Source organism: Astatotilapia calliptera, chromosome 12 (genome assembly GCF_900246225.1).
Source record: "Astatotilapia calliptera chromosome 12, fAstCal1.2, whole genome shotgun sequence".
NCBI classification, from domain to species: Eukaryota; Metazoa; Chordata; class Actinopteri; order Cichliformes; family Cichlidae; genus Astatotilapia; species Astatotilapia calliptera.
The window spans coordinates 22,582,117-22,595,046 of record NC_039313.1 but is presented as its reverse complement, the minus strand read 5'-3'; the positions used below and the strand labels follow the sequence as shown (position 1 = coordinate 22,595,046).

The 12,930-nt window shown below is 40.1% G+C and overlaps 1 protein-coding gene across 14 annotated transcripts in view; it reads left to right on the top strand.

Moving 5' to 3' along the window:
* Positions 1-12,930, top strand: part of trpm3 (transient receptor potential cation channel, subfamily M, member 3) — a 147,990-nt gene that overhangs the window by 25,434 nt on the left and 109,626 nt on the right. For 4 of the 14 annotated variants that reach the window (XM_026187105.1, XM_026187102.1, XM_026187097.1 and 1 more), the window contains exon 1: positions 1,817-3,021. The exons of 8 other annotated variants lie outside the window; for them this stretch is intronic. In XM_026187105.1, coding sequence (XP_026042890.1) covers positions 2,932-3,021 — 90 coding nt within the window. In that variant the 5' untranslated portion in view covers positions 1,817-2,931. Of the gene's footprint in view, positions 1-1,815; positions 3,022-12,930 lie in introns of those variants that run through there. 2 more of the 14 variants (XM_026187098.1, XM_026187095.1) reach the window with 1 other exon arrangement.

The window sequence follows — 12,930 nt, the reverse complement described above, 5'->3', positions numbered from 1 at the left end:
TGTGAAGCGAGAGGGCTAGAGGGGAAAAGACACTCTTTGCCTTCCTGTACTACAGCCTCCTTACTGCCTCACAAGCACAACTGCACACACAGGCGTAAACACACACGTGTACGGTTGATAGACAGATACCTCAGAGGTCTCGGCAGTCCTCAGGGCAGCCAGTGGTCGGTGACGTGGACACGCTTAATGTCAGTGCTTAACTGTCAGGATGAAACACCTACTAACCGGGAGCTGGTGACTCAAGAGAATTGTTAGTCATAACTAAATTTAAAAGAGCAAGGCGTTCTCTACCGTCAGGGATGTATTTAATTCATGCCAGCGACATGCACTTTAAAACAAATTGTGACAGTGTGTCATTTGTGTTTTCTCATATTGTTTGACCTTTAATTTAGGAGAAGAAATACAAACCTGTGACTTTTTTTTTCTCTGTTTTGCTTTCAGGGTACCCTCAACAGTATTTCCTGCTTCACTGAATGCTTTACTTTCATGTGAGCCTCCTTTTACCCCTAGGTCCTCCTTTTCAAAAGCTTGAAAGCAAGGCAGACTGCTCCCTCGCCATATGTATGTGCATATATATATATCTATATCTATATATATATATATATATATATATATATATATATATATATCTATATATATATATCTATATATATATATATATATATATATATATATATATATATATATATATATATATATATATCCTGTGTCCACATTCAAAGATGCCGCTCTTACTTACTTACCCGCACTGTACACATACATTTGAAAAGTCTCGGCTCATCCGTGCTGCACAGTTACTCTCAGGCATTTTGACGCCGATCAGGTATAGTCATTAATTTGAGACATTTTTAAACAATGACAACATGCAGCACATCAAACACGAGGCGTGATGCTATGTCATCAACACCTCTGAAGCCTTTATGCTTTATTTTCCCTCTCACACTTATTCAACCAGTCCAAACCTGTCAATTCGGTCGCAAAGAGAACTGTTAATTTTAGTCATATCTTCTGTTTTGACAAGCTTTTAGGTGTTTGAGCTGCGCGCATCAGCAATTAGCTGGAGACAAGCAGTCCTGATTGTCCAGAAATAGAAGAGATGAGGCAAAAATAGATGTCTCTTTTTATTTATTTATTTATCTTTGTCAGTGTGCTTCACAAAAGCTGCACTTCACTGATAAGATTTTCTATTGTCAATCTGCTTTAGATTGCTGCAGCTCTATAGATTAGTGATGTGAACCAGTGGCTTTGACACAGTGCAGCTCTCCCTCAGCCCCGAGACAATGAGAATAATCAATTAGCCTTTAATCAAAGCCCGTAAGGATTTTGAAGTAATGACAAATATCGTACGTGTGGTGTAAAATATCCACAGACATTTACGCCAAAGATGCTGAACCAATGTAAAATGCAGATTTCATATTGTAAGTTGTAAACTCGTTTGTATATCAGCGGGGACCGTCACTTGAGAAGTCTCTGTTGCACTGATCACAGGGATCAGTCATCAGTAGTTTGTAATGAACTTAACGATCTTGTTGAAGATTTTGTTTTTAAGCTCACATCATCCAAAAAAAGAAAAAAAATCATACTTTCTTCTCATAGACTGAATGCAATAAACAAATTAGCTTACACTATTAGTATAATTGCAGCATAACATTTATGCCAATACATCAAAATGAAGAAAATGAAATGTATCAAACCCAGAGGGAGGCGTGTTGGGACGCTGCGAGGCGTTAAAAATGAGTTTATGCAATATGACAGTCACATCAGCGTTCCTCTCTTTAACATTGTTTTCAAGCCACTTTAGAGATTTTTGTGCACAAACATGATGCCTGACATGTGAATTCCTAAGTAGGTCGTACTCCCCTCCACAGCCGCAGAGCCAAGTTGCTCAGTGTGCTTCCATCTTCAAGCTCCATCTGAATTCACTCTATAAGGCACAGCCTTGACTTCGCTTCATCCATTTCCCCTTTTACCACCATACAGTTCCCTCTCTTCCCATTTTCTCCATCTTGCTTTCTCTGTGTGTCTTTCCATCCTTCCTCTTTTTTTATTTCTCTTTTCTTTTTTGTTCACCCCCCTGCACAGAACCAACCTCCTTCTCCTGCATGGCACCCCCTCCTATCTCCATAGTTTCAATTTCATCTTGTTCATCAGTTTTATTGGATTTTAATTGGTTTTCCCCTTTGTCTCTCTCCCTCTCTTCCTCTCCCTCTTTCTCCCTGACGCTCTCTCTCTTCCATTCTCTCTGTTTTCATCTTGGAGACAGTGGTGTGCATGCAGCCTCAAATCTAAGTCACTGCCTGTCAGGCTGCTCCGTTTATGCGCTCTGCGACTCTCTTTTCCTCTCCTCTCTCCTCAGTGCTGTGCTGCACTGCATTCCTCATCTCTCCTCTGCCCACATCTCCATCTCTCCTCATTCTCGTTCTCTTTTCCCTCTTCCTCTACCTGCATCTCTCTCACCCTATGCGCTCTTCTCCCTGTTGTGCATTGCTGCGCTCTGCTCCGCTGTTTGGGAAAATACTCTACCATCTCATTTTTTTCGCGCCAGAGCTGAGTGCACTTCAGCTACTGGTGGAAGAGGAATTAGATGCTCATGGAGCTCCAGGTTTGACTTCCCTTGGATTCCTTGGATCTGTGTGAGCTGGAGAGGAGGAGAGGGCAGGAAGGGAAGGAGAAAGGGGGCAGAAAGCTGCTCAGGTGAGAGCTTCGTGTGCTTGTGGAAGTAAAGGCTTAAAGGTGGTGGTGCTGGTGACGTTGGTTGGGGTTAGTGGCTGATGGTTGTCCGTCAAGGGTCATGCCCTGGGACTTGCGTGCTTTTCGGCAGTTGGAGTTGGAGACCCTCTCCCATTTTTGTCCCCCTTGTGGGGTAACATTGATCCTGGTGCCGGGAAAAACTGCCGGGCACCAGTGGCTGAACCGTGAAGAGTGGACACCATGAACCAGCTGGATGCACCGCGGCCACTGAACTGGACCATCAGAAAACTGTGCCATGCAGCCTTCCTACCATCTGTACGCCTGCTAAAGGTAAAAGAACATGAAATTTAAAAAATAGATGCCTGGAGAGATTTTGTTAAATATGTCATGCAGTCCTCCTGCTATCCTGATGCTTTTCCAAAAGAACATAAGTAGAAAGAGGTGTGAGGGCACAAAATGAATGCTGATGAAGCCGCTGCGCTTTTTGGTGCATACATCAGTGGATGCAATGCAGTCATTAAGAAATAATAGAGGGGATAATGTTGTTAAAAATGAAGAGAAGTGTGGCAAAGCTGTCGGTGTAACACTCTTAGAGGGAAGCTTAAAGGTTTTGGAAGTAGATGGCTGTGCAAAGTGGATGCGCAAAGAGTGGAGGATAAAAATGGAGATGGGAAAAGCGAGAGCATGATGCTACAGAGGCACGGATGAGAGATTGGGATAGAGAAATTAAAGAAGTGTGATAAAAGAGAAAATGCAAATAATTTAATTATTTTTTTGCTGATAGCCAAAAAAAGAGAGAAAGAAACCGAGAGAAAGAGGAGGAGATGGAAAGACATCAGAGAGGGATCCAGTCTTAAAATAGCAAGAGGGTTACACAGAGGGTGAAGGTGGAAGCATGAAATGTCGAAATAAAGTGAGCGAGAAAAGGGGATGTGAGAAGGGAAAAGAAAAGGTAGATGACAAACTGAGGAGGCATGTAACGAGTTAAGAGAGGATTTGTGGGAATGGGTGAGCGGGAATGTAAAATTGGAGGTGGCAGACATGACTGAGGAGCTTTAGTAAAGAAGTGACAACAGAAGACAGATTTTAAAATGAATTCTGCCATGTACCTCGATGTAAAGAAGTTAGAATTAACCAGGTTTATTTGGGGTTTTTTGGTGAACAAGTGTAAATTCATCTGTGTGCCTGAGCATGTGTGGCTGCCTTTGTGTAAGTGTGATTTGTAGCCTCTGCAAATCTACAGTGCAGTCTTTATAACGCTTGCTTACTGACATTTGTTACCTAAATCCTATTTTTTATGCATTTCTGTGCTTTCATAAGCCAGTTACAGGCACTCTGTAAGACGGTCTATTGTCAGAGGTCTTGAATGGCTCTTCTTCAATGTCCTTTGAGCTAGCTTTATCAAAGTGTGTCACACAACAGTATTGCTGTGATGTTGAACCACACAGCCAGCAAAATCATTGTATGTGCATTAGGATGTTTTGTGTGTGTGTGTGTGTTTTAGCATGTGTTGTGAAACTTTACACGAGAGGTTTTTTTTCAGGCAATTTTATTTCAAGAGTGAAATGTTTGTGTAAGTGAAAACACTCCAAACATCAGTGAATTGATACAAATGTTTTTGGTGGAACATTTCTTCTTATTCGTGGAAACACTTGCCAAATAGATTTTTAGACTCAAGAGTGTGAAACTCTTGAGTCTTCTGGATTAGAAGAAATAATATTTTACCCACCTAAGCTTTATCTGGCTGTAGCAGAGGATGGAAAGTGAGACTTTTTGAATTTCGTGTAACAAATGATTCCCTGGCTCATCCAATAGCTAATCAGGACATATTTTTATCTTAAAAAGCACAGACTGTATGTGAAAGATCCAAGTAGCCACCAGGTCTAAAAAGAAAAGCATTTCTTACTAATGACCAGCAGGGGCGCTCTTCTGGTTCCAAGAAGAAGTCTGATTGTAAAGAAATCTTTGAGGAAGTGATTTTAATTCCTACTGGATTTGTTACCCCAGTTAACATGTTCCAGATGAGTTTATGGTCTCAAGATTGAGTTTCAGATCTTTTTAAATACAGCATGATATTCATTTTTGCACACTCTGGTCACATTTAGTGCAAAATGGATGATACACTTTAGAGTTGGTGAGTTTTCAGTCATTTTCACCCATAATATTTAGTTTTAATCCCAAAATGATGACAGCCAAAACTCAAGGCTTCTTATTTGTAGTCCACAAACCAATAGTTGATGTTGTGGTGGCACTGTATGTCTTTCACACAAAGATGCTCTGACAGCACCATTGCCACAGTGCTTCGTATGTACACTTAAGAATTACCTTCTCGATATTTTGTACAAAGTGCCTCACTTTGAGTGGATCTTTGCTTCAGGATGACTCCTATAAATAGTGCTGCTTTTGAGCAGCTGAGTTTTCATTTTTGAGGTTATGTTTACAGGCATCAACAGACACAGCTGATCCTTTTGCCTCACCTGTACTGGCACCATGGATGAAGCTATACTACAGAGGATTACGGTTCCTGCAACTACTGAAACAGTTTATGTGAATCCTCCCAGGGAGACATCAGGCTGTCAGTATGAAATTAACCTAATAACCTTTCATTATTGTTGGAAATTTCTGCTTGGCAAGCACTTTCCTTGCAGGCCTCTCTAACTGACCTGCCCCCTGCTGCTAAATGCATACTTAAATTCATGTGTGTGCGACTACAATTTTTATAGGCTGCCAGAGATGTCTCCATGTGTGGGCACAGTGGTGTTTATGCATAGGTGTATAAACATATAGTTATCGACACTGCAGCAAACAGGTACTAGTGCTGGGTTGTGTGAACAGCGAGTGGGATTGACCATGGAACATTTTTCCATATGAAGCTTCCCTCTTACCTCTAGCCTTTCCATGCACAGGCGTACTCTTTCAGTGTGTTTCATTGTATAAAACCAGAAGTTGTTTTTTTTTTTAAATAAATCTAAAATCTTGTTTTCTTTAGTTAGTTTAGTTTGGTTTTACAAACATGCTCCTACATGCTACAAACTTTCACAATCCGTGTCTTCTCGAAGCTAACCAGTGATGCAATAACATGTAATTTCTGCAAATAGAAACCTAACCTGCTGACGTACCTCTAGCTTGGGTATCTTTTATGGTCTGGTGTGGAAATGGAGTCAAACAAAACACAGATTGTTGCCCCATGTGAAACTTGCTCTTTTATGTGGACTGATATGAAAGCCCTCTTATGCCGGTTATGGTTTGCGATGCAGGTTTAATAATATGTTTGTCTCTGTCAGAGCCTTTGTTTCTCTCTCAAAACGATCACATCTTTGCAAGATTGAACTTTTTACAAGTGTAAGCCTGGGATTTTGTGTAGACTTTGTTGGATAAAGTGGGAAAAAGGAAAATAATATTAGACAGAAAATTGGAAATCTTGTTTAGTGTTCTGTGCACCTGTAATCCTCAGCTTGTTTCACTCGTGTACCTTTATCTGTTCTTTTTCTTTTCATCATGACAGCCTTTCTTATCTTCCACATGTTTGATTGTGTGCTTTGTACTTTACTTTTGTTCATAATGGGATGTTGTTGATGTGTTATATTTCCATTATATTCATGCGTCCTCTCGGGTTATAGGATGTAAAAGAACCGCAACATATATTAAATAATTCTCTTCATGAAGTCGTCAATTTCCAGTGGTCATCCCATCGTTGCCAAATTTTGCCTCTTCTCTTTATCGCTTCCTTTTTTTATTCTGTTGCTTCTCATAATCATAAAGCATAGATAACACTCCTATCTTATGCAAAATAAATGGAGGATGGCATGTGCTGCTAAAAAAATTTCTAAAAATAAATCTGTTACATAAAAAGGTACACTGTTGCAGAATGTCTAGTTTGGCTGTGAGGAGTGGCTATGTTTGGGAGTTCTTCTTTTAAACAGTAAAAATAGAATTTAAAAATAAAACGATTGATATGAATGTGACACGTGCGATATTCAGTATATATATATATATATATATATATATATATATATATATATATATATATATATATATATATATATAGTGCAAGATGCTAGCAGGCAAGGCATACATGGAACGCCATAACCAAGTGGCCGGCATAGTGTACAGGAACATCTGTGCCGAGTATAACCTGGAAGTCCCGAGGTCAAAATGGGAGATGCCCCCAAGGGTGGTGGAGAATGAATGAGCTAAGATCCTGTGGGACTTCCAGATACAGACGGACAAAATGGTGTGTGGCTAACCAACCGGACATAGTGGTGGTAGACAAACAGAAGAAGACGGCCGTAGTGATCGATGTAGCGGTTCTGAATGACAGCAATATCAGGAAGAAGGAACACGAGAAGCTGGAGAAATACCAAGGGCTCAGAGAAGAGCTCGAGAGGATATGGAGGGTGAAGGTAACGGTGGTCCCCGCGGTAATCGGAGCACTAGGTGCGGTGACTCCCAAGCTAGGCGAGTGGCTCCAGCAGATCCCGGGAATAACATCGGAGATCTCTGTCCAGAAGAGCGCAGTCCTGGGAACAGGACCCTCAAGCTCCCAGGCCTCTGGTAGAGGACCCGAGCTTGAAGGATAAACCGCCTGCAGGGGCGTGCTGGGTGTTAAAAGTTTATATATATATATATACTAGGGGTGCAACGATATTCGTATCGATATTGAACCGTTCGATACAGTGCTTTCGGTTCGGTACGCATATGTATCGAACAATACAAAATTTGTAATTTATTTTATCAACTTTCCTTCTGAAAATGCTGTCTGTGTTGAGCGCTCAGTGAATCTGCTTTCGACTACTCCGCCTAGGCTGCACTGTCGAGCGCAGATCCACTGAGCGCTCAACACAGACAGCATCATCAGAAGGAAGAGCGCAGGGCAAGCTAGCAAGACAGAAGTTAAGCTCTCCTTGCAACATGGCAAATTGAACCTTCCCCACCCTCATTCAGATCTGGCGTTTGGAATTATTTTGGTTTTCATGTGACGTATGACCCTGAAGGTAAGCGCGTCATGGACTTGGTAATTGTGACGTGTATCTTTGTGTGCCACGCAATGCTTAATTACATGGGTGGGAACTAGTGTGTTAGCGCAGTTAGCTCGTTAACGTGTTGGCCGTCTAGCCCCATGCACGGGGCAATCAGGGGTAGCTCGTTAACGGAGATTTGCCGTGTTGTGGCGTTAATGTCATTTCAACAAGATTAACCTGAAAGCACTAGTGGGAACACAACAAATATGACTGCACATTTACATCATCCTAGTGCAAAGACAAGTGGAAGCAGACAAAAACAACAAGCATGCATGCTACAAACTTTACCCGAGTCATTTAGACAGTCGTTAGCACATGATTCTCCTTATGGGGACCTGATATGTTTAATATGCTGCTGAGAATATACCCCAGAAGAAGCGTATAGTATAGCTTTTATTTTGGAAAGAGACATTTCTCTGTAATAAACTCTCTTTTCCAAAGATGAGTGATTCCTCAACCAGGACGTCGGGCTCGCAATATCGCTAGCCCGACGTCCTGGGGCTAGCGATTTTTCCAGTCGGGCTACCAAAATCTATCTCTACCCTGCCCGTCGGCCTATCGTAGGAAGGAAAAATATATATGTCAATGCTTTTGCATTCTTTTGGAAATGTAGCTGGGTAATTATGTCATTGGCATCGGTGAGCCACTGTCAATATGTGACATATTGAAATCGCGCTTGAATTTGTGCTTGTTTTTTGCTTTCACTTTGCAATCGCGCGAACTGTGTATAGAGAGCGACAGCACTGATCTGTGAGTGATGATAATTTGTGCACCAATTCCTCTGACATCGTCTTATTAATCGTTAGCTTACTACGCAAACATGACAAGTGAAATCTCCCGCAGCAAGCTTAAACATGTGAGAGGTTGATCGCGCAGAGAATCGCTGAGCTTATGTGTGTGTGTGTAAAAGCAGCAGGATATATATTTCAGTTCTGCTGAGCCAAATAAGACAGGTCAGGGTGAAGAAGTGACAGCCAAAGAAAAGCTTACCACAAAACGGAAAAGTTATGACAAATCAGACTATAAGGTAAAAGAAAGTGCAGCTTTATGGTTTCATGGACAAAGAATTTCTGTGGCTGCAATATGATGAGCTAAATAACCAGGGGTGCACATAAGTGGTCCGCAGGTGCGCTGTCAAAATAAAAAACACGCACAAGGGTTAGGGTTAAATTTAAAAACTGTACTTTTGAGTTAAAATATATATTTATAATTTTAATAAATGACAAATTAAAAAGGCATGAACATTTTTTTTGTATCGAAAGAATATCGAACCGTGACACCGAAGTATCGAACCGAACCGTGAATTTTGTCTATCGTTGCACCCCTAATATATATATATATATATATATATATATATATATATATATATATATATATATATATATATATATATATATATATATATAAGGACGAAAGTGGCCACCGTCACCCATAGGTGGCACCACCAATTTTTGTATCTACAGTAATTCCAGTAAAGGAGATACAATAAGTCTCAATTACAGAGATTAGCCCTTTTTAAATAAATGACATATGAAGTACCCTCTTCCTCACACATACTTTTAGTGTACGTGTGTGTGTGTGTGCCTCTCTTAAATGTAAGATGATAGTTGGAGCTGCTGAAGTGTTTAAACAGAAATTTTACTGACTGATCTGAGTGTTTGCATCAGACTCCCTCAGTATAAAACACGTTGTGCCTCATTTCCATATCCTGATAAATCATACAGATTGGGTCGGCAGGGATTCTTCCAATTACCAAGCTCTGATTATCTGATTAAAATTTTCATGGTTAATAACACCCGTAATACGTGCAATACATCAGGCTCTTTGTGTGCATTTTGTTGTTACCAGGTTTATTTAAACTGGGGAAATGTGCATAACATGGCATTGTAAAAAAGGAAGGACTAATAATTTGCTCTTTATCTTTTTCTTTGTCTGTGCAGGTAAACACAAAAATATCGTTTCTTATAGTTTTTACAAATGTAGTCAAGTTAGTTGACTAAACTAAATACAAAAGCGCTATTTTCACAAGTACTTCAAGGCGAGGGTGTGCTCAGTCAGTCTTCTTTCTCCCAAAGTAACCAAACTCGTCTTCTCATACTTGCACACATCCTGACAGTTCCTAGTGTGTTGACCAAATGCTACTTGAGTGTTGAATGAAACTGGAGGAAACAGCATGTTGTCACACACGCCTAAGGGGAGGGTCCTCGCCCCCCCTTTTTTTCTCACTTTCGTTCTCCTGGTGTAAACAGGCCTCAGAATTGCAGGATGTCTCAAAGCTTGCCCTTGTTTATGTCTCAATTACCCAGCAAATGCTGCAGTTGTAAGATTTCAATTAAAACATTATCGTCCTAATGAGCCAAAACGAGAACATAAGCTGCCAATTAACACCTCATTCCTTTTATTCAGGCGCACAAAGGCTATATTTCCTATTTGGCACGCTTCCACGCAGCATCATAGGTAGTTAAAACCGCTGTCGGTAAATTTGTATTTTTAGGCTTTTTCTAAATATTTGGATCTTTAAACAAGAGACCAGCTTGAGGAAACAATGCATTCTTTTTTCAATCGAAAAATGCACTTGTCCTGAATAAATACAACAGATAGTACACGAGTCTACCTACCAGTCAGCTGCTGAATAATGTATGAGATTTGATGCTAAAAGGACCTGCAGTTTCAGAATAAATGTATAATTTGGCAAACCACCTCCAGCTTTTACTGTTGAAAATCCCCACGTGCTAGTGAACAAACATCAGTGACACGCGTACAAAATAATGATAATCGCATCCTGCTATTCACCGGTCACACTCTGACACAAGCAGTAGAGTTATGAACTCAAAACATTGACCTTTGGCCCGTAAAGTTACATGTGGGAAATATATGCCAGCGGTGATGGAAGGGGGGCCATTTAAGTATGTATGAGGACAATAAGTCATGAATGCTCCTCATGCGCTTCACGAACTTTGCATACACGGTTAGAAAGTCTGACACTGTACTCAGAGAATTTGTATTCTGTAATGTTTATGTGTACATCAGGTTGCTTTATGCATTGAGTTTGCAGCTGCTGAATTTCACGCTCACCTTATACAGCTGCAGGTTTATTTTATGCTGCAACCATTCGACAGTGTGCAGATATGGAGCGAGAGAAAGGAGGGAGAAGGGGAATTGAATTTGCAACTTTACAAACTCAGCAACATTACTGTTGGCATGAATTTGTACTTATTCCTTCTAGTAAATTATTTATTTAGAGGAAAAAGCATCTTTTTTTCTAGGCCTTGCCAAGAGTAACAGAAGAATATCTGCTGTATACCACTACCATATCGACCCAATAAGTAGATGAGATTTACATGAAGATCAGGAATCATGGGGGAAAAACAAAAGCAAGTCTGGCTCTGTGTAAATGAGAAAAACAATTAAATAAATAAAACTACTGACTCCTTTAGAGTTTACTAAATAGCACTTTTGTTTTTTGTATCTCTTTGCAATTAACTGGTTTCGTGCAGACCTTGTTTGTGATTTCAGAGAGTGTCTCTCTGAGTGACAGTCACTCACCCCTCCTGCACATCCATCACCAAGACTGGACCACTTTCCATCACTATTCATCACCCATCCACCCTCCACCTGCTTATACTGAAACAAGAAATTGACATGTTTTGTTACGTACGGATGTACCAAAAATAATATCGATTGAATGTTGCGAGGTTTTGGCAACCAGTCCAAACAGTTGGTTTGGCCCCCTTCAAAGGTGTTACCTGTCAGTATGCAGAACTAGTGCGATAAATCACTTTAACAAGGCGTGTTTGTTTGGATTATTGGATATGTCAGTATGCATGGATGCTTGGGAGGTGGGGGGTGATTTGCAATCAATAGCGGGTGTATCAATAGGTCAACAGTAAATCAATAAATACTCAATGCATTTCCGTTTTCACATTCGCTCACGTAATTGCCAGGGGTGTTAGGATCATGAAATGCCAACGTGAGGTGTGAGGGCAAGATGGAAAAACGAAACTAAAATTAGAGCCTGTATAATCATCTGAGAGCTTCTCCCATATTGTTACTCAAGTGTGTGTAATCAATCAAGTGTTGCTCGGGTTGAATTGGAGCCATACAATCAGCTCTACTTTCACAGTGCAAGTGACATTCAGTCAGATTAGTCTCAAGTTTTTAAATCAGCACCACGGACAGCTCAGCAGGTCATGCTCTCATCTGAAACTCTGCAGGGACACACAGTCCAAATCATGGCCACATTTTATTTGATTTTTTATTCACTCGAGCCCTGATAGCATCTATTCTATCTTACCAACAGTTTGTATGAATTAGCAACTATGTATATATATATATATATATATATATATATATATATATATATATATATATATATGTATGTATGTATATATATGTATGTATGTATGTATGTATATATATATATGTATGTATGTATGTATATATATATATATATGTGTATGTATGTATGTATGTATATATATATATATGTATGTATGTATGTATGTATATATATATATATATATATATATATATATATATATATATATATATATATATATATATATATATATATATATATATATGTATATATTAGGGGTGCAACGATATTCATATCGATATTGAACCGTTCGATACAGTGCTTTCGGTTCGGTACGCATATGTATCGAACAATACAACATTTGTAATTTCTTTTATCAATTTTCCTTCTGACGATGCTGTCTGTGTTGAGCGCTCAGTGAATCTGTGTTCGACTACTCCGCCTAGGCTGCACTGTCGAGCGCAGATCCACTGAGCGCTCAACACAGACAGCATAGTCAGAAGGAAGAGCGCAGGGCAAGCTAGCGAGACAGAAGTTAAGCTCTACTTGCAACAGGCAAATTGAACCTCATTCAGATCTGGCGTTTGGAATTATTTTGGTTTTCATGTGACGTATGACCCTGAAGGTAAGCGAGTCATGGACTAAAGTAAAACAGTATGTTGGATGTGCCATGCAATGCTCAATTACATTGGTGTGAACTAGTGTGTTAGCGCAGTTAGCTCGTTAACGTGTTGGCCGTCTAGCCCCATGCACGGAGTGATCGGCGGTAGCTCGTTAACGGAGATTTGCCGTGTTGTGGCGTTAAGGTCATTTCAACGAGATTAACCTGAAAGCACTAGTGGGAACACAACGAATATGACTGCACATTTACGCCGACATCATCCTAGTGCAAAGACAAGT